Raw genomic sequence first — 21,476 nt, forward strand, 5'->3', positions numbered from 1 at the left:
TCTCTGTAAGTGGTGTCTGTCCCACAGCTCCATGGTACAGTGGTGGTTGGTTTTTCAGATGTTGAAAAATGGGTGAAATGGGATGATTAGGCCATTTTGGAGGAGGGTGGAGAAGAGAAATGGAATTTATAGTGTATGAAAGTTGTGCATTGGAAACATCCTGGCTGGTCTGAGAGGCTCCATCCACCCTGAACCAGGAAATGCAGATATTCCCAATAGCCTTTGTTTTCTTTAAGTTTCCCACGTGTTACTTCTGCTTCCTTCTCACTGAGCTGTGGCTGAAGCCCTCATTTACACAGAGCCCTTATGAGCATGGTTTATTTGTATCATTCACCTTTAATTTACACATTTGGTATCTAGCTAAAAAAAAAAGGCAAACCAAACCCAATTACTTACTGAACTTAACCTGAATGAATGTGAATCTCCATGAAAGAGACTTATAAAGCTTTCTGGTAGGGTTTGCAGTGCCTAGGGAGGGCTGTTATCTTCACTGCAGAAGTGGCAGCATGATTTCTTTCCTTTACCCCTTGAGAGGCGTATCAAACACAGTGCACACATGAATAGGGTGGGTGACGTGTGTGGCAGCGAGCCCATCGCTCCGTGAGCTGGGAAACGGGAATGCAGGAGCTGCACCGAGGAGGAATTCAATGGGCTGGGGGGTTTGTGGTTTGTTTTACTCTTGGCTTGGAGTGGAGTGAGGGAGGAGAAGTGGAAAAGGAAGCCTTTTGTTTACAGTGGAACAATGCTGTGAAGTAGACATCGTGATGTAAAAACAGGAGTCTAAACATGGCAAATCTGGGCAGGCCCCATCTGGCCATGGCCACGAGTCGCTGCTGCAGTCTGGAGTCGCTTCGTGTCGTCCTTCCCTTGTGGGAATTTCAAACAGCCTTGGAGACTCTCTCCCAGAATTTTATTATTGCATGAGATGAATGATTTATTGGTGTAACTGTTTCTATCCAGTGATGCATTGCATCTTTGTTCTCTCTGATAAATGTGTGATGCTTTCATGTGGAGTTTTAAACTCCATGAGTTACATTATGTGCAAGTTATATGGGTCTGGAATTCTAAATTGAGTCACAGCACAGGCAATTCTTGTGGAGAACTTAGAGTGAGTCAGTTGAACAGAAAATGGACTGGTTTTGTGTTAAGTTCTGGCATCTTTTGCAGTAGTTTAAATTACATTGCATTATTAGGTCATTTGTCACTTCCAGATATGCATATTGCTGATTATTGTGGGTTTGTTTGTTTAGTCCCACGGAAAAATTCTGAGTTGTTGAGACACAGGTTTCTAACTGACAATGCTTGTAATGTATGTGATCCTTGGAAATGGGTTTCACTTTACATGTAGTGTATTAAGGATTTAACATCTGGCTTGTGTTGAACTTACAGAAATGTGTTTATGGGAAAATTTAGAATTATAACAATTAGTAAAAGAAATTCTTGTTAAAAGTGCTTTTCTAGTACCATGTTTATACTAATGCATATTTTAATGGAGTTTATTTTAAAGCACTTATTTAAGTGTTTGGATATCAGTCTAGCAGTGATGCTTTTATATGTCACTCAGAATATTTTTCTGCAACCTGACATGTTAGTATTAAATAGCACTTTAAAAATCCATTAATACTTCTGAATTATTCTAATGCCTATTCTTAGTAAGAGTTAGAATTAGTACATGATTCTAAGTTTGCATTCAATTTAAACGAGATTTATAAGTTTGTAAGAGAATTAGAAATTAATTTCCTACCAGTGGAAGCTGTAGGTGTGCTGGGAGGCAGCTGTGCCTGTTGAGGATGCCTCCATCCCTTCCCAGCTGCCCTGGCTCCCATCAGGAGCAGAAGGGATTGTGTGATGCAGCTCCTAATTCCCACCAGGAGAGGATTCCTAGGTGCAGCAGCCCGGGGATGGCGTTTGGGATGTACCTGGCTGTTTGTCCTGCTGCAGAGCTGGGATCCAGAGCTGGGGGAGAGTGGTTGCCTTGGCTGTCGTTGAGCAGAGTGTGGCTGAAATCAGCATCAGCCTGTCCCGTGTCCTTGGGTGAACTGGGCTCCCATGTGCTGGCACCTGCAGCTCTGTGTGCTGCCTCCACCAGGCCCTGCAGAGGGTGGAGTTTGGAGTATTGATTTAGGTGATGCTGAATTTTACAATTGGGGAAAATAATGATCCTACCATTCTCTCTGTGTGTACGTGTTTCGTACTGACTCTGGTTTAGAACTCATTGGGTTATTCTGAATTTCTGTTGCTTTGTGGGACCCAGAAGGAACAGCCTGGAGTAAGTAAAACAGAGCAGCCTGGAAGTAATTGTGTGTGTACTTAGGAGAGAAGTGCTTTTTGTGTTTTAGTTCTGCAGTTTTGAGTGTGCTTTGGGAAATGGAAAAGCTGGATGTTTAAGGAGATGACTGTGTCTCTAAAAACCTGAAGGGTGTTAACTGGTTATGTTGGTATACTGGTGGCAAAATTAATTTTGTTTTTAATAAAATAAATTTCTGCAGCTGCCAAACAGAGGCAGGAGGAAAAAAATATATGTCTGCATTGAAATGAAAACATTGGGGTAGCATTTTGTTGTATGGGGTGCACTTCCCCAGCACAACTGCAGCAAGGGCAGCTTGGCTGATCCTCCCAGCTCTGCAGCCTTGTGCCTGTGGCACTTCCTTTGCTGCAGGTTTGCACATGGCGTGACCGCAGGGTCAGTCTGTGCAGCTCTAGGAGCCAGCACTGAACTAATCTGTCTCCCCAGAAGTTAATTTTCTGTTAAGCCTCTTCAGCTTCTTGCTCTACCTTGGATCCCTGTGCTGGACCTGCTTTGGGGGAGGAACAGCTGCAGCCCCCTGCACTGCTGGGTGCAACCTGAAACCTTCCAGCGTGCTCCAGTCTGCTTGGAATAATGGTCAGCTGCTGTGTTCTGACCCATTTCATGCTGCAAGACCTTCACTCCAAACCCCTGTGCACCTGTAAAATACAGTATTTGCTAGGTTTACCTGCCTTTGTGTGTCCCCTCTTGACAGCAATCCATTGCAACCTTCAAAAATGCAGGAATTTCATTAAGCAAAAGTAAACTCTCAGTTTTACGGTCATGTTCTGTCACATTTTGTTCATTTGCAGAAAAAGCACCTTTCAAAGGAAATGGAACCTTAAAAAAAAACTCCTCAGAGTGATTAACTGTAAAATAAAACTTCATGTGAATAGTTAGGGTAAACAATTTTGTTTCAAAACCTTAATTGAGGTAGTTATTACCTCAACAGCTGTATTTGCAAAATCCATACGGCATTATTTACAGCTCTTTGCTCAATAAATAGTTGAAGACCTCCTGTTTTATATTTTCCCATGTGGGAATTCAGGCAGGTCCAAGGAGGGAATGCAAGCAGAAAAATATAAGTTTCTTGTGAGCGTGCCAACAATGGAAGAAACCAGTAGGAATTTGTTTAAAAATGTTTAAAGTATTGAGCCATCCTGCTGGAACCTGCGTACCGTGTGCTGTCTGCCTGTCACAAATGGCTTTTCTAAAAGAAATAAGTGAATTTGCAAAGAGTTTTGTACATTGCGGAGAAAAGTACATCATGTCAGCCTTAGGTTCAAACACCCGAGCAATTCCTGGGTCCCAGGGGCAGCCGTGAAGGCGAGGAGGGGCGTGAGTGTGGCTTCATTTGCCTTCCTCCCTCTCCCTCCCCCAAGCAGGCTCATTCCAATCAGCAGTGTAATTGGAATGCAACCACAGTCTGGAGGAGGAAGGGGAATTTTTGGCAAGGAGAGGCAGAGCAGTTGGGAGCTTTATTCAGATTAAAGCATAGACGACCATTCATTATCAGTACAACACACATTAGCAACAGCACAGCATTGTGTTTCTACAGCTGGGACTTATTTCAGTGATTGTATTGCCCCACATAGAACATGCAAACAACTGGGATCTGATCACAAAACCCAGCGCTAATGGCTTTCAGTAAAAGATGGTGTTTCTGTAGGGGAAGAAGGATGAAGAAAGATCTTCAAAATGAGCCATTGTGGTAAAAATTGATAGGCAGCCTGTCACTCTCCCGTGTGTTACATATGTTCTTGAACAAGTGTTTTTCTGGGAGAAAACCCCTCAGGGAAGGAAAAAACCAACAGGAATGATAATGTTAAAACTGTTGGTTGGATTCAGAAGGCTGAACTTGTTCTTCTGTGGTGATGACACGTGGAAAGCCAGAAGATTAGAAAACATAATCTTAGCTTTGGAGTGAGTGCTTTCCTCCCCCTAACCTCAGGGCTGTCTGTTGACACAGCGTGGCTTCTTAGGGATGGATGTTTGGCATGGGCTGGGGGTTCTGCTGAGCCATGTGTGGACTTCAGTGTGTTGATTGTGTGTTTCCTTGTGCAGCAGTGTGCTCACTTCCATGGACATTCATGATTGGTTTTATTTTCTTACCTGTCTTCCGTAATCTTTCTTTGATAATACTGGTGTGTCTCAAATATACACATTTAAAAACCACTTACTTAAGATGGCTTAAGCAATATTATTTTTACATAGGAATTTTAAGACTAATATATCTGTAAAATGAGTGTCTACAGCTGTAGCCCTGAGGTGTTTGTACCTCACCCTGCTGGGTACAACCACACTTAAACCTTGTCATTTGTCATAAATAAAGAGGCGCATTATAACAGATAACTGAGCGCTACAAACATGCAGGTAATGCAACAATAAAACCTACCAGTGAAGTAAAGTAGTGGTGTTCCTGATTTGCAGGTGAATGTGGTGAACAAATTGACTACAAACAGTTTGATACAGACTGGAAATACCCACCAGGGTTGAATACACAGCCCTTAAATGTCCGGGTTCCTTGAATTCACATAGCACTTTCTTTCCCTCTAATGTTGCTTCCTCAGCACTCATTCTGGTGTTACCCGGCCTTTGGAGGGGAATAGATCATTGAGGACTCTGAGCTCATGTCTGAGAGGCGGTGATTCTGTGAAATCTCATAGATCTTTATCACTTTTTACTTGTTTTCAATGCAAGCTTCCTGCATTGGAGCTCCCTTTCCACTTGGGCTTCATGTTCTTCTTCCTTCTGCGGAGACCTCTTGTTACTGATAAACTTATTATTCTGAAATAAACAGACTTTTTAATACTCATAAAAAACAATGGTAATGTATAACATAGGTTACCTTCCCTAACAACAGCCTGATGTCATTAAAAGTTGGATTTTTCTGTAAAAATGGTTCCAAAGTTAGCAGCAGTTGCAACAAGAGTTCTTCAGTAACTAGCAAAAAGAATAAACAGAGTTCAGAAAATGAGAGGGAAATATTTATCTTTCTATAAAATTGACCTTTTCAATAGTCATAGTTCCTTTCAGTTTTTATGTGAGTTGAACCAATTATTCGCCCCCTCTATAATTGCATGTAAATTTTAATAGCTAACACAGATTACAGGGGTTTGGGGATACTAAATATTTTGCATTTACTCTTAATAGTTAAATTATTTTTCAGTAAACCATTCTTTGTCAGTCACAGGAGTAATAAATAAGAAAAAGGAAATTGGCAGATGTGATTCACTTAATTCCTATTTTTGAATATTTGTGGACTGTGTAGCAAAGCTGTCATAGAAGGAGACTGGGTAGCTCATAACATAATGCTTTTTTCATGTTTCTGTGAGCAAACCTGAGTAGCATATGTTAGAATGAGATCATAAAGCATGATAAAAAAATATTTAATGTATGTATACTATGTAAAATTGATGTACTGTTTGTCTTGGCACATATATATTGGAATATTAATGTTCTCTTCTGTAGACTACCCAGGAAGTCTGTAATAAACAGAAACATAGCTATCCATTGACTCACTGATACTCTGTAATGAATACTTTGTCTACACATGTGTGCTAGAAGCCATTAATGTCATTTGATGGTGCACTTATGGTACAACACACCCCCTGCTCTTTTTCAGTGTATCCAGCCATTGGTTCACATTCTAGTTCCAGTGCAATTTTAAATAGCTTAACGTCTTGTTTCAAAAGAATTGTAACAAAAAGTGCCTTAAAACGAGCACATCCAAATAATAAATAACCTCCTGCAGTGCCCCTGTGCCTCCAGAGGATCCTTTAGTGGTGGGGCTGTGTGGATCTGAGCGTTGGGTCCAGAATCATCAAGGGAAAGAAACCTCCCTTTAGTTCTTTCTGGTTTTGAATCTTTAGCTTAAATTGAGCTTGGGATAGAGCACTCAAAGATAATGAAATCCCGTGAGTTTAGTGGGAGTCATTGCCTGGATAAAGAGGAGACCCTGGCAGTGACCTGGAGCAGATCCTGAGCTGCTGAACCAGGGAGAGCCTGGTGGGAGAGGCTCTGTGTGAATGCCCAGGGAAAATCTCAGCCACAGCCCTCAGTCAACCATGAAACATAAATCCATAGGAAACCAAACTTCCTTAGCTTTTATTCTCAAGGAACTATTAATCAGCTGGTTATCAGAATATTCAGGACAGGTTTTAATACAGTGTTGAAACTGTTAGAAAAGTGGAACAGAAACTCTGGTACTTTTCCCACCAGTGGGAAAGGTTTTGTACAAAAAAAGTCCTGAGATAGATGAGAGTGGAAGAAGATTGTTTCACTTTGAGTTGAGCTGGTGCTCGTGGGACCTGGGCTTTTTTACCTAGAAATACCTGGCAGAGAGGGGGCTGTTAGTGGAAGCTTTCTCAGCATCTCTCCTGTTTTGTTAACCTGACAAAGCCACAGTGGGTTGACATCTGACTTGCCTTAAATGTGGTTACTAGAGAGGGAAAAATTGAGCCAAAAATATTAGTTTGTTCACTCATGGCTGATTGTTGGGGAAGCAGTTATTAGTCTGTGTGCTCTGTGTGTGCCCAATCTTATAAAAATGAGACTTCAGTTAAATTGCATTGGCAGGCTTGCTTTCTTTTTGAAAAGAAGTGTTTGTAATTAGTTAATATTACAATTTCTGTCACAAGAATAATTGAACCTCTTGTGTCTTGGACATGATACAGTTTCAGGAGCACCCTGTGTGACTGTGCTGTAGATGAATTTTGACCTAAATATTGGATTTTAAGCCCTCAGCTTCACTTGACACTTTCCATTACTTGAAATGGGTAAAACTGTGACAATAATTGTATATTTTTTTAGATATTTTAGAAAGTTGCCATCTATTTTACTTTGAGCTTTTCACCACTAGATGAAAGGTGGCTGGTGAGCAATAACCTGCTGCAGTTCTTGGGCAGATGATGTCTCTTGTGTTATCATTCATCTGAGGATATTCTTGGTGTAATAAATCCTTAAGGAGCAGCAAAAGCAGTTTTTCTATTACCTCTTCTTTTTTGGATGCCTTTAGGTTGTTCTCAAAGTTCTGGATAGAGCAAATTTTAGATTGTTGGGTGTGTGGAAGCCTTTGATAACTGTGGGTTTTTTATTACACCATCCAAAGAACTTTATTTGATTTGTGGAGCAGTGATGTGACAGTCTCTTTCCTATATGTACTTGAGGGCTGAGTATCAAATACCTGAAACATTTCACTCTGTATTGGTATTTTGTTACTCTTGACTGTTCAGAGTGAAATTATTGGGTGAAAATCCCTAAAATGGAGCTCTGCTTTAGGACTACCAGTATGTCTTTGAATTGAGAGAAATTATGTTTATTATTTTTATCAAAATTCAAAAAACCCAGAAGCTACCAACCTGGAACCAGGCACTTCTTTTTCAGGGTAAAAGTGTTGTTAGCAGCCCCTTGTATCAAACTACTGTGCTGAAATTTTCCTGGGAACTTTGATGTCCCTTTCCTGTGGAATAGGTCAGTGTGAAGGAGTTGTCCTGTGCCTCCCTGCAGCCTCTGATGGGCATTTCCTTGTGTTTTATGGAGGACCAAAACTCCTCAGACCTGGGCAGAGCTGTAGCCAGATTTTACAGTGCTGAATTCCAGTGGAAAGCAGCTTCATTAAAATCAGCATCTTTATGAATGTAAAAATTGGGAAAAGATGAATTCCAGTTTAGACTGTCCAGGGTGGTGCTCCTCTGCCCTGGCTGTGGAGATCTCCGTGGGAGCGCTCATGGGTTGCCTCTGCCTGCTTTTGTTCAGGCAGGAATTGGGGGTCAGGAGCCTTGCAGGATCAGTGGGAGGCTGTTCTGGGGGGGAAAGGATGGCCCATGGTGTTTGGTTTGAGGTGGTGCCTCTGGGATGTGATTATTGGATGCACTTTTCTGTCTTTGCATTTCCTGGCAGTAATAAATATTGGCGATCTCATAGGAAAAATATCCAAGGGAATCATATAGAGAGGAATCTCTTGCAGCATCAGGTTCCAACCAAATAACTCTTCCCACTCCCCCTTCTTTTTTTTTTTTTTTTTAATACTAGCTGTGGGAATTCATGCTTTTGCTCAATCCCCAAGAATCCTTTTGTGTTATCAGTAAATATTTTAATGTTTCATGGGGGAATCTAATATTTCCTGCTTACTAAACCTGTGATTATAGATAAGCATAGTAGTTGAGCAGTGGTGCAGTTTGTGAAGAGAAGTCTTCTTTGTGTACCTTGGCACCTTTATATGAAATTTGTCCCCCTTGACCTTTTATTTATTTATTTGTTTATTTAAATTTATTCTCATAGGATATTGTTTTCCCCTGGGTGTTTTTAGTTGACAAATGCAAATGGTTCCTTCCTTTTAATTTAAACAAACAAACAAAAAAAGCCTGAAACAATTATCAGCTGCTACAAATAAAAGATATCTTTGGAACCATCAAAACTCTGGCTTTAGAAGTTAGTGTGCTCCACCCAAATGCTTTTCAGGTAAAACCTTTTATTTGTTAAGGATGCAGGATAGCAGCAAAGCCTTGGCTGCCTGATGTTCTACTTTTTATGATCAAGGCAGCTTTTGCTGGGCTGTAGAACTGAGCATGAGCCCCTGCTTGTGTCCCAGCATTAATTATGGTGAACGGGCCAGGAGTGCTCCAGGTCCCTCTCTGGTGAACTCACAGTTGGCAAAATCTTGAGAGGGGGAAAAAAAGCCACGTGAAACTATTGCCTGAGGAAAGCAGGACCATCTCACTTCCACTGTTATCTGCCTCCAGGTGCATGGCTAAAAGGTGACACTTCTAGCTCAGCTTTCAAGAATTAATTCACATGACAATATAAATAGTGAAGCAGCACAATTCATTTATGTTTGTTTTATTTTAAGCAAGATTTTCTGAAGTGCTGGTCAGGTAAAATAACGTTTTTTAAAAGTTGGCAATCAGTAACTTAATTTTTGTATTTCTGTTCTTCTTGCAGTACTGTGTGCAAAAAACTTGGTGAAAAAGGACTTTTTCCGTAAGTACATTTATACATTTATTTATAGATGGAATAAATATTATGCAAGTTCTATAGTCCAGCGTTTGCATATGATCATTATATTAAGATATTTGCAGTAAGGGGCTGAAGGCTTTGATGTTTTATTTCAGGGCTTCTGTTTTTGTCTTAGGTGGCACTCAGCACAGAATCATAATAATAATTAAAACACTGACACACTCTGTCTGTTTTTATGGGAGTGGGAAACAAATTTACCCACTCAGGCAAATTACATGTTTTTCAAATTTAGTGCCATATATTTATTAAGTCGTTTTTCACCCAAGAACCTTTTGTCTAGCAAACAGATGAGCTCCTTAATTATTAATAACCACCTCATAACACCGACGTACTCTGAAATTATATTTTAATTAATTTTAATAATGTTTTGAAAGAAGTGCTAAGAAGTAGATGAAGAAGGCAGAAAGGAATGCTGTTGCCTGTGTCCTGCATGCACAGATCACCTGCCTGCCACCTCCCACCTGGGAGCAGGAGGAGTTAGGCAGAGCAGACCTGAGCTTTGGAAAGAAATAGAAGAGGCAGTAAATTGAGATACTTCTAAAACATTGCTGATATTTGAATTTCTGTATTGATTACAAGTTCTTGGGTGTGTAACAGTTTGAAACCCCCCTCAGGATGTGCAATGTGTGATGCTGCAGCACTGATGTCCCAAGGTCCCACTCCCTTGTCCCCATGTGCTTTCTGTGACGCCTGTCCTGAGCCCTCTGCTGCCTGAGCAGCTCTGCCTGAGGCACCTGAAATGCAGCTGGGACAAAATTGCACATGACAAAATCAGCAGATGTGGTGAATGTTCCCCACCTTGGTTCCTCCAGCTGGCTCACAGCACTGATGAGGGGAGAAGAGCAGGACCTGGGGGGTCAGGGGTGGGACCATCCCTTGGGTCAGTTCAGCAGGAGGTGCTGGTCATCGTGGGCTGCTCTGCTCTCCCAGCCCTGGATCTGGAGTTCAGCACCATCTTTACACTGAGTTTTGGTGTTCAGTGTTCCTTAGGTACTGAGCTGGCAGCAAACGGAGCACAAAGCCAGCAGTACACCAAGTGTACACCAAATTTAGTACACCTAAAAGCAAAAACAACCTGTTAGGGACAATTCTCTGTTACACCAATATCAGCCAAAATTGTGATTTGATCTTAAACATATAAAGAATATAATAAGTCTGTTTTCTCAGTATACAAAGCCTTTGGCTTCTTTGTATACTGATAATTTACTCAAATTTAAATTAGGAAGATTAAGGTGTTTGGATTGTTTTTCCCCCCAATGTGTTTGACTACACAACTTTTTCTTAGTCCATATCAGTGAAATAAATTGCTAATATATCCATTTCCTCTGCTTAATACATCGTGTTATTCCCATTCATTAAGTAGGGGTCTTATTTATGAATAAAAGGCAAATTAATCTTCAAATGAAAGATTAAATAACTGAACAATGATAAAGGACTTCAAAGCATCCTGATCCACTTAGTAGCTTTTTTTCTTTTCCTCCTTGTAGGACTTCCTGATCCCTTTGCTAAGGTTGTGGTGGATGGATCTGGCCAATGCCATTCTACAGATACTGTGAAGAATACACTTGATCCCAAATGGAATCAGCATTATGACCTGTAGGTGGTAACAGTGATAACCAAAGGTTTGAAGTGAAATCCTCTAAATTACACAGACAATGTCAGATATTCTTTATCCTGTCCTATGTATGGCTTGGAAAGTATCCCAGAGTTTATTAGTTTGAGTGAAAAGTCCACCTAGCAAAATTCCACTTTCTCATTTACCTCAAAATTTAAACACTGCACTTGTTTTTCTGGTGCTGATGTCTGCAGCATGCTTACATGGACTACAGTGTTGTTTATTGTGGTATTTTCATGTTAAAATGAAGCAATAATACATAGTATTTCTCTCAAACTGCTCTTCTCTTGATGCAATTTTTGTTGGTTGTGGTGCTACAGTATCTTTTTTTCTGTGTACCTTTTGTTCAGTTTTCTCTCCTTTCTGTCATTTTCTGTCCCAAATGTTGTTCTCACTCTCAATTATTGTTATCATCACTTGAGCACCTTTTGGTGCTTCTGAGCAGTAGAATCAGTATGGCACATATATGTCATGGTTTTCTCTTTTTCTAAAGTAAAGAATATTTCTGTACAATATAAGTTATTAAAGCTTTGATTTTTATGTAGGTCTCTGTGCATGCTTTATTTTCCTTGTCTTTTATTCTTCATCTTTTTCCTTGGGATGGAAGGTGGGGAAGAGAAATGAACCATTTTGCATCATTGTATTCACCTGTTCTGATCTCTGATTTTTTCCCCATGGCTCCATTCTTTGTCCTGTATTATTAGAAACTGTTTGAGCATATTTATGTTAAATTTGGCCATCACCAAACCTGCAGCAAATTGGTGTTGGTACACAGGCAATTTCTTGTCCCTCTTTTTCCCAGTGAAGAGAAGCAGCTTGGTGGGTCTCACAGCAGAATATGAAAGGCCTGGTTTAAAGTCATGTCTTGATCTCCTCCTTATTTTAATATCCAAGAATAAATGTGTGAAGTCCTTGTTCATAATGTGTTGGTGCAGGATACAGAACATTTTCTTCTCTGCCTAAAAAAGCATCATGGCAGTTTAGTGAAATAATAATATTATGGTTTTATTATCCAAACCCAGTTCAAGCTTAGATTCTGCATGTGAGATTGTAATTCATATTCATTAGAGAAATGGATGCAAAACAAGTTTTAAGTTCATGTGTAGCAAATGGCTCTCTTTTCAATTGAAAGAATTCTAAGTTAACTTGGTTTTTTGATGGTACTAAACCTATCAAAAAATTGATTTATACAGAATGGAGGTTTCAGACCTTTCCATGTCCTCTCCAAGGATCAGAGTGGAGCTAAGGAGAAATCCCTGAAACCAAGCAGAGACTTTGATTGTTTTTTAGTTAGGTGTGTCTGTTAATGAGCATTAATGCTCAGCTTTCCAGGGATGGAAGGTGGGAAGTGCTGAGTGAAAATCCTCCTGTAATGGAAGGGAGGAGGGAGGGCATGGTTTGGCACTGTGAATTCTGTGTGTCAGGATTCTCTGTGGAAGTCACTGTTCCCTGTGGCTGCCCCAGTTCTGGCCAGTCTGGAGTGCTGTGGGACTGGAGTTGTCTGGAGTGGCTGTCAGGGAAGCTCAGGGCTCCCTGGGCTGATGATTTGATTCCCTTCTGGAGAAAAGAAGCAGAGGACGTGGGAAATGAGGGAGGATGTTATGTTGATATGCAACAAGAGTAATGGAAAAAAACTGTAAAATCTGCAGAAAAAATTCCTTTCTGGTTGTAGCTATTAAGGAAGGATGATGAGAAGGTATTTTTAGGTTGTTTTATAGAACAAGCCATGGTTGTATCTGGATGCTGTATTGTCTTTCCAAGGCTGTGATTGTAATTCACAACATATTACAAAAAGAAGAGAGAAAAGGGGGGTTCTGGCAGAAAGTTTTGCTTGAGCAAATTTGAAGCATCTCTTGCTGAATTGTCCAATGGAATTTAGACCTGTGTGAAGTACTTTTTGTGGGCGGTGGTTTGTTTTTCTCTTCTTCAGAAAACTTCCCTTAAAAATTTTTATTTTGTTGAATTAGTGTATTCTTTTCAATATAAAATCTTGTCCTCTAGGAAAAACGACTTTGCTTGATTCTGGCTGTTGAATTCCCTGATGACAGGAGTGTATCCAGTATTTCTAATCCAAAGTAAAATTCAGTTTAGTGTCAGGCCTTGTTATTAGAAAATAATCCTTTCCCTCTCCAAATTTTCTTCATAATAATTTAACCCCCTTTTTAGTGTCAACTGTTATTCCTTACTCTAGGGAAATATATTTCCATTTATAAACAGTCACATTATCTTCACTTCCTATGTAAAACAGCAGTAAAAGATTAAATCTCTTTGGTACAACAACTCACTGCCTGGCTGTTATTGCCAGGTAATTTTTTACTGTATAAAATACTCAGTGTCAGGTCTCAGCTTTTCATCTGCACCAGATATTAAGATAATTTTTTCATGTACCATATGGTGGCAAATGCAAATGGCACAGTCAGATGGAGCTGTTGTAATATATTCATGCAGTAATGTCTGAATTAAGTTGTTAATTCCAAGAGAATTTTGTGGCTTGCTAACCTGATTCAGCACAAGTGGATATTCTGTTGTATAAGAATTTTTAGAGGGACTTCTGCAGTGATCTAAAGAGCAAAAAGGGGTTGGCTTCCGCCTTATGTGGTTCTTAATTCAGCTGTTAGTGTGAAAAGGAAGTGGTTGAATTAGCTGCTTGGATTCTTCAGCCTGGATGGTGGGTGTGTGTGTAGAGAGGGGGAATCTGGGAGACTTTCCAGAAAGAAATTGCCAAATAGTTGCTGTCTGGATGTAGTTTAATGTCAGTAAAATACCATGCTTGCCCAGGATGTATTCCCCTTCCTTATTTTCAGTCTTGTTTGTGTTTCCCCTATTGTTCAGGCCTTTCCTCAGAGCTTTTGAATAACCAGCCTTGACACATTTACAGCCTTCTTGCATTCAGAACTAAACTACCTAAACCAGCAGTTCAGGAACTTAATCCCCTTTTTCTCTTCCTTCCCCTTTTTCCCTCCTGTGGTAGCCAGACCTGTCCCACATTGTCCTGCCCAGCCTCTCCAGCAGCCCCTGCCCCTAAGGCACAGCAGGTCCCATCCCCTTTCCCTCTGAAAGGTGTTTGTACCATCACCTCCACCAAAACCTGCTCTGGGCCCAGCTTCAGTCTGTGCCCCTCAGGTCCTCACCCCCCGGCTCCTCTTCTCCTTTGGGATCTCTCTCCAATGGAACCTCATGCAACTCCCCAAAACAACTTCTCCTCTTCCCAAAATCTCCTCACTGCAGCTTTTGCTGCTCTCTGGTGCCTCCATATCCTCAGGCTGCTGCGCTGCCCTGGCAGAATCACTTTTCTCCCCCAATCCTTTGACTCTATTTTGTTTAGTTAATGCTAAGGGTGCTGGATTTTTCTCAGGGAGAGAAGGCAGCAGCTCTGCCTGGTGCTGCTTTAGACAATCCCATCCTAGATGAGCTCCTAAAGAGCCATCAAACAGCTCTGGGCACCTCCTTTTCCTTCTCCTCGTGGGGCTTGAGGCCCTTTGGATGAAGTTGATGCCCTTTGCAGCAGGCAGTGAGTGCCACATGTCCCTGCCCCATCCCTGCCCCATTCCTTCTCCATTCCTGCCCCATCCCTGCCCCATTCCTTCTCCATTCCTGCCCCAGCCACAGCCCTGGCAGGTCCTGGGGACCATCCCAGAGGCTCAGACACCCTTCAGTTGCTGCACAGAAGGGAAATTCCAGGAAGGAAATGAATGAAGATGGGAGAAAAATATTGGGGTGCTGTTTTTCATTCTGTCTCTTCACACCTTCTTCTCCCCAGTGTGAAAACAGTTGGTAGCTCAAAGCTGAGATTATATTAGAAAAAAAGTCAGAAATGGGAAAATGGAGAAAAAAAATCTAAGTAATTAATCCAGGTCGTAAAAACAGTATGTGTGACAGCATGGATTAGAAATAGGGAATTCCTGGCTCCCAAACCTGAGCTCATACGTCGTGGTGCTGCATTTTTCTCTCTTTCTGGAGGGAGTATGTCTGGCTTGTGATCAGGAAGAGGTGTGTTTTTTCAGGAATATATTTTTCCACTTTCTTCATTTCACATTTCTCAGTGAGGTGAACTCTTCAGGGAAAGTGTATGTAATGCCATGGGGATGAAAAGTCACTCAATTCCAAACCTTCCTCAGTGCTAGACAAAATAACAATTGTCCCCGTGTTCTAAATTTTTATTTAAATAATTTAGAGGTTTCTACTAAGGCATTAATTTGATGGCTTTTTCTTAGAAGTGGAAGTGCTAAGAGTAGGGAAATTTAAATTTCTGAACATGCAGTTCTTAACCAAAGTCTTAATTGTAAATGTTCAGATAATATGAAAGTCAACAAAATGTCTATGCAATTGAGTTTCTATGTTTCCACTTCATTAATACTAATCTCATTATCTCTGTTGAAGTCCTGAAGCTGTGGAATAGATATTGCTGATAGGATAGAGGAAAAAAAGAAGTATAAGCTCCAAGAACTTTAATTACAAGGAGGAAGAGAGAATTATCCCACAAAATGGGGAGGTTCTGGTTTTTTGTTTCTGGTTTGGTTTGTTGCACTTTATTTTTTGGAACATACTTTTTAAATAAAAAAATAAAATTTCTAGCTCAGGCTTTTATGTTGGAACCTTATTGCCAGATGATGTAAAACAAATGTAACTTATCCACCAAATGAATTGGAAATGTCAGCTCATCCTAATGTCACTCTCTAAATACAACCATGGGTTTTTATGCCTGAAATGATGCAGAGATGTAGATGAAACATTTTGCTGTAAAGCCAGCTAGATGTTACTTAATATTTATTTTCTTCCTTTATCAAAAATTAGACATTTTTATTTGGAAAAATGCAGCTTGTCTTGCTTATTTCCTTTTAAAGTGTGAACCAACCCAGGTTTTTGGGTGCAAAAATCAAGAGTAGATTATAGCAGAATGTGAAGTTCCCACCTGCTTGGTGTGGATGGTGACTGTTCATCCCAACCCTGAGAACCTCACCCTGAAACATTACAGGAATTCTTGGAAACTGTCTTGTGTATTCAGCTGTTCTACATATTATTCAAACTGTTCTGTTATGAAATTGTGTTTAACCATATACCTTTGACTTTTTTAAAGCAACAAGGAAAACTGGAAAATTCAAGACAGGTCATGATAAGTCTTTATTTTTAAGTGCACCTAAATTGTTCTCATAAGAATTTATTTTAAGTACATAAAGCATTGTAGACTGCAGCTGTGCACGTGATTACCCATCTTCATCTCTTTTCTTTATGCAAAATTGGCATTGTCAAGGTTGTAAGGCCAAAAATCTGACCTATATTACACAATCAGTTTACTATTAAAAAAACTTGGGGGCTTTTTAATGTGAAGTTTGGGTTTGTTTTTGTGTAAATGTGCAGTGGTTACTTTTAACCATGAGGTTTTTCTGTCTTCTACTTCTTGGGTTAGTTGCTGAGTGCACATGGGAAAAAGAAGTTATACAAGTTCTGCTTTTTGAAAAAGGAAGAATGGGAGAAGTGTTAACCTGATCACAGCTGTAATTTTAAGCCATGCCAGTTAGTTCAATTATTTGGTTTGCCAACCTTGACAGTATCATTTCTATCTTTATGAAAATATTAAGATGTTTAAAAGCCAGTAAAGCCACAGTCAATGGGGAGATGTATTTAGACATTGGTTGATCAGTTTTCATTCAAAAACAAATAAAAAAGAAGCACTTGGAACTAAACTAAGGCCAGAATTTGTGGTCTGGGAAGAGAGAACTACAAGCAATTTTTGGGATCTAAGCCATAGTTACAAATTCATTTCCCTCAACTTGAAACAGCCGTAATAATTCAGTATTGGCAATCACTGATTTATCTTGAGTGTTTTGAAACTGTCCTCTGAACGTTTTGAAAACAAAAACAAGCTCACAAAGCAATTGCAAAGAGCAAAGCTTCAGACAAAAAAAGCAGAAGTAAAGCAAACTGCAGTGTGCAGGTTTCCCAAGGCAGTGCACACAGATCCAGGTTTATTTCTGTGGGAATGCTGTGAGGAGAGTCCTGGGCAGGAGGGGAAGGTGGCACATCCCAGCCCAGCCCCTGTGGCCTGGCTGTGTGGCTGTAAAGTGTCAGGAGTGTCCCAGCCATCCCTTACTGAGGGTAAATCAGCCCCCTGGGCTGGGGGAGCTGCAGCTGGGGGATGCCTTGGCCTGGCAGTGCTGCCTGCTGGGGCTCCCCGCACTCCCCGGGGCTCCCCGCACTCCCCGGGGCTCCCCGCGTTCCCGGGGCTCCCCGCACTCCCCGGGGCTCCCCGCGTTCCCGGGGCTCCCCGCGTTCCCTGGGGGCTCCCCGCACTCCCCGGGGCTCCCCGCACTCCCCGGGGCTCCCCGCGTTCCCTGGGGGCTCCCCGTGTTCCCCGGGGCTCCCCGCGTTCCCTGGGGGCTCCCCGCGTTCCCTGGGGGCTCCCCGCGTTCCCTGGGGGCTCCCCGCGTTCCCCGGGGCTCCCCGCACTCCTGGGGCTCCCCGCATCACTGGGACTTGCAGGAGCAGCCCCAGAGAGCTCCTGGCTCCTGCCCTGCACTGGGGCTGCTGTCCCTGCTCCTGCTGTCCCCAGACACTGCTGGGGTGCCACAGCATTGTCCCCTTGGGGCAGGCTGGGCTGGGGCATGGGGCTAAGCATGTTTGGGGTTGCTCGGAGAGCTGGGGTGGAGGGCCAGTCCTCAGCCTGCTGGTGTTGTTGTTGGAACAGATTTCAGTTCCCATGAGTGCCCCCTCCCAAATCAGATTTTCAGAGCAGTTTGTATTCAAGTGAGCTCCTCCATGAGACATGCTCCCATTGAACTCCAGTGTACATCTTACCTGCAGGTGACTTGCTCTCTCTTGCCATTACAGTGTGTGTTAAATTTTTAATGAGGTGGTGATCTTTCTTCCCCCAAGGTGGTTTCTGATGCATCATCAAAGTGTTCAGTGAGTGGCACTGACAGTGCTGTTTGTTCCACGTTTTTCAGATACATTGGGAAGTCGGATTCAATAACGATCAGCGTGTGGAACCACAAGAAAATTCACAAAAAGCAGGGAGCTGGTTTTCTGGGCTGTGTCAGGCTTCTCTCAAACGCCATCAACCGCCTTAAAGACACTGGTTGTAAGTAAGCTAAGGACAGGTTTCTTCTCTTTCAGCCCAAGCTTGCATGTACAGCCTTTTGAAAAATGACACTTAATTGGGTTTTTGCTAGCTTTTATAAAGCTTTTATATTCCAGGTGGTTTGTGATGGTGTTTTGTTTTGTTTTTGATTTTGTGCCCTCATTTTGTAGATCAGAGATTGGATCTCTGCAAGCTTGGGCCAAATGACAACGATACTGTTAGAGGACAGATAGTAGGTGAGTAAAGGTTTTTATCTTCAAGTTCTCTTTTTATCTTTAGTTTCTATGGTAGCTATAGAAATAACTCTTCTAGATGTCAGTTTTCTATATTATTTCTATATACATATTAAAATAATATTCTGTTTTCTATATATTTCTATATATAATGGCTCCTGTCTACTGGCAGAGCTATTTGGACCTCAGGCTAGAATTATAGAAGTAGAGAATTAAACCCCCCCCCCCCAAAAAAAAACAAAACCAAAAAAACCCAAACCAAAATGCTCAAACCACCTAAAAAAAGCCTCAAACCACAATATTATAATAAATGTTGGGGCAAATAAGACCATAGGTAATAAAAAAAAAATTAGAAAGTTTTTAATTTCACTGTAAAGATGATGGCAGTTTGTGTCTGAACTCTCTGTGAAAAACTGACTATAAAATTGGCCAGAGCTCCAGCAAGGCTGTGCTTCCTTTAGGTTTTGGGGAAAACCTAAAAAACATCTTGCTTATAAGCAAGTAAAATTGCTGTCTGGGATGACTTGATCAATTAATTTTGTGTTTTCATGGCTTATTAACAAGTCTGTCAACAACCTCAATAACTGTGCTTTGTCGTTCTGTGAACTCATGAACTTTAAATAACTTCAGAATTAAAAAGAAGCTGGGAAATTAAAAAGCAAGTATCCACAAAAAAGCTTCATAAATACTCTATTTTTAGTGTATTCTCAGTTCTTTGGTCCCTTCTCAGTTCTCAGCATTTCTAATAGGTCATTTAAATCAAAAGTTGGTCAGGATAAGGAAGTTCTTTATTTATACAACAAGATGTTAATGAGAATATTTGGACATGAGGGAAAGTGAATTTCTATGTTCAATTCTTAGTTGAAATTCTATCCAAACAGCACTTCTGTCAGCCAGGGAACACCTCTGAAATATTAGTCAGCAAATAAGTGTGTTTGTTTGCCTCCCTCTGTTGAATCACACCTGTGGCTTTACCTCTTGGTGTTGCTTTAATCATCTCTGTCTGATCTGCAAGTGCTTGCATTAAGATCAGAGTGTGATGGCACAGGGGAGTGAAATGATGGTGGAAATGTGGATTTGTAAGTGCATTGCTGACCCTTCAGGCTGTTCCCAATTAAATTTTCCACATGAGCTTGCGCAGAGGATGAATCAGTCACTTCTCTGGGGTGTGTTTGCTGTGGGTTTGGTTTGCTTGCTGGCTTTGCTCCCCTGAGCATCCCTGTGTGTGCAGCTTTGTTTGGGGGTGCCCTTGGAGGGGAGGCTGAGCTGGGAGCAGGGGAGAGCAGCCTCAGGGTGTGCTGAGAGCTCAGAGCAGGGACTGTGCTCCCATGCTGCCCTCCAGAGTATGAACTCACATCCTGGTCAGCATGCTGGGGACTGCTGCCATTCATTAAAGGGGAAAAACCAACCCAGAAACCCCTCCCCAGAGCAGAAAGGTCTGGGAGGCCTGTGGCAAATCCATTTCAGAGAGAACTGGTCAGGGAGCAGTAGTCAGAGCTATCAGCAGTGTGGGCACAGGCTGCACTGCCAGGCTGCTTCAGCTGGTGTGCCAAAGCAGCTCTGCCTCTCCTGGGGTGCTGCTGGGGCTGCCCCTGACACCAGGAGCTGTTTGTGCACTGAACCTACAGAAAAGCACCTTGTCAGGTTACAGCAGAGACCCAGAGCAAATCTATGTTCTGTTTTCTGGTGATATCATCAGAAAGGTCAAGTTTACTCAGTCATGGTTCTGTTTTAATTTAATGCATCCTTGGTAAGATTCCAGAGACTCCTGTCTTTTTTTATTTAAGTTGTCATTATTAATCTTCTTATATTTTAATCTTTCTTCACTAATGCAACTTTATTGAGTGGATGAATGAGCCTCAGTAAAACTAGATAATTCCACTGCAGTAGTTAGATGATAGAGAAATCTGGATTAAAAATAAGTAAAAGACAGAATAAATATACTCTCAGTTCTTCCAATTATAAACTCTCTTAAATTAAGAGACCATGCAATATTGCAAACCAATATTAAAATGTAATTGATGCCTTCAGCAGATGATAATCTTACAAATCAAGTGCACAGTGGGTATGCCTTGGTACAGGGACCAAGGAGAACTTGATCTTGAATCCCTGGGTTCTCTTCAAAGACAGGAAGAAAAGGGGGCATTTTCAGCAATGGATCCAGGGGCATGAGAACTGTGTCTTAATCTTGCAGCTCTTCTGTGCCATTCTTTTATTTCTGATGTGGCAGTGCAGAAAAAATAAGCCCTTACTTATTACAAAATGAAGCCGTGCACAAATTTTGCTCCTCACGTAGGCAAAGGGGAGGCACTTGCCTTTGTTTTTGTTAATTCCTGTCTCTTTTTGCTTGCCAAACCTTGCCTACCTGCACTGGTGTGAACTTGAAGTGTGTGGGGTTGTGGCAGAGTAAATACATCATGTGAGATCCTGATTTGGTTGAATTTAAAGGTGTCTTTCCCTCTGAAGTTGTTCTGTAATGTTAGAGTTCATGGACCATGAGGGGTTAATGTGGTTAGGAATGCAGCAGGTACTCCAGAGCTCCCTGGGTTGGTCTGTTGAGTTCTAAGCTTCAAAACATGTTGTTGTTGAAAATTTGGGGTCTCAGGCAAAATCTGTCAGTTGTGCTCCAGCTTTTCAAACTTTCTGATCTTTACAAAAGTTTGGTTGCATCCAGGTTAAAATCATTTCACTGCTTATAAATAGGACTTGAAGACAGTTGTCCAGAGGTATGTTAATGCCACCTCATGAAATGTGGGCCACAGCACGTATTTAGGTTTTTAAGCAATTGTTTTATTGTTAAAGGCATAACAAAACATCAAAAAAACACCCCAACCCCACAGGAACACAAGTGTCATAAATTATCAGATTGGACACTTTCAAACTGTGATATTGGGAACAAAAGCAGCCTAAAAAAAAATCTTTGTTTTCATAATTGCGGTACAAAAGCTTCAGGCATAAATACCCATTATAGTGAATCATGTAAAAAAAAAATTAAAAGTGAAGCAGTTTCGGTGAGGGCAGGCAAGGGCTTTTCAGGCTGCTTTGAGTTGCATTTGACTTCTTACTATTGGTGTTAGAAAGTAGCCAATAAACCAAATCTAAAAGTGCTTCTAGCAGTTACATTTTGCCTGGTTTTGTGTTTGTGTGTCTGTGTGTGTGTTGGAACCCATGGGTGCACAAAATATGCGAGAAGGAGTCAAAGCCAGGGAGGAATTCCTTATTTTAGCTCTTCCTGTTCAGAGTTCT

The 21,476-nt window shown here is 41.3% G+C and overlaps 1 protein-coding gene across 1 annotated transcript in view; it reads left to right on the plus strand.

The window, feature by feature from the left end:
* The window catches only part of SMURF2 (SMAD specific E3 ubiquitin protein ligase 2), a 60,728-nt gene that overhangs the window by 18,383 nt on the left and 20,869 nt on the right, over nucleotides 1-21,476 (plus strand). Inside the window, exons 2-5 of the mRNA XM_059485592.1 lie at nucleotides 9,230-9,268; nucleotides 10,792-10,900; nucleotides 17,864-17,997; nucleotides 18,168-18,233. Coding sequence (XP_059341575.1) covers nucleotides 9,230-9,268; nucleotides 10,792-10,900; nucleotides 17,864-17,997; nucleotides 18,168-18,233 — 348 coding nt within the window. The remainder of the gene's footprint in view (nucleotides 1-9,229; nucleotides 9,269-10,791; nucleotides 10,901-17,863; nucleotides 17,998-18,167; nucleotides 18,234-21,476) is intronic.

The sequence above is a fragment of the Ammospiza nelsoni genome, chromosome 19, assembly GCF_027579445.1.
Source record: "Ammospiza nelsoni isolate bAmmNel1 chromosome 19, bAmmNel1.pri, whole genome shotgun sequence".
In the NCBI taxonomy this organism is placed as follows: domain Eukaryota; kingdom Metazoa; phylum Chordata; class Aves; order Passeriformes; family Passerellidae; genus Ammospiza; species Ammospiza nelsoni.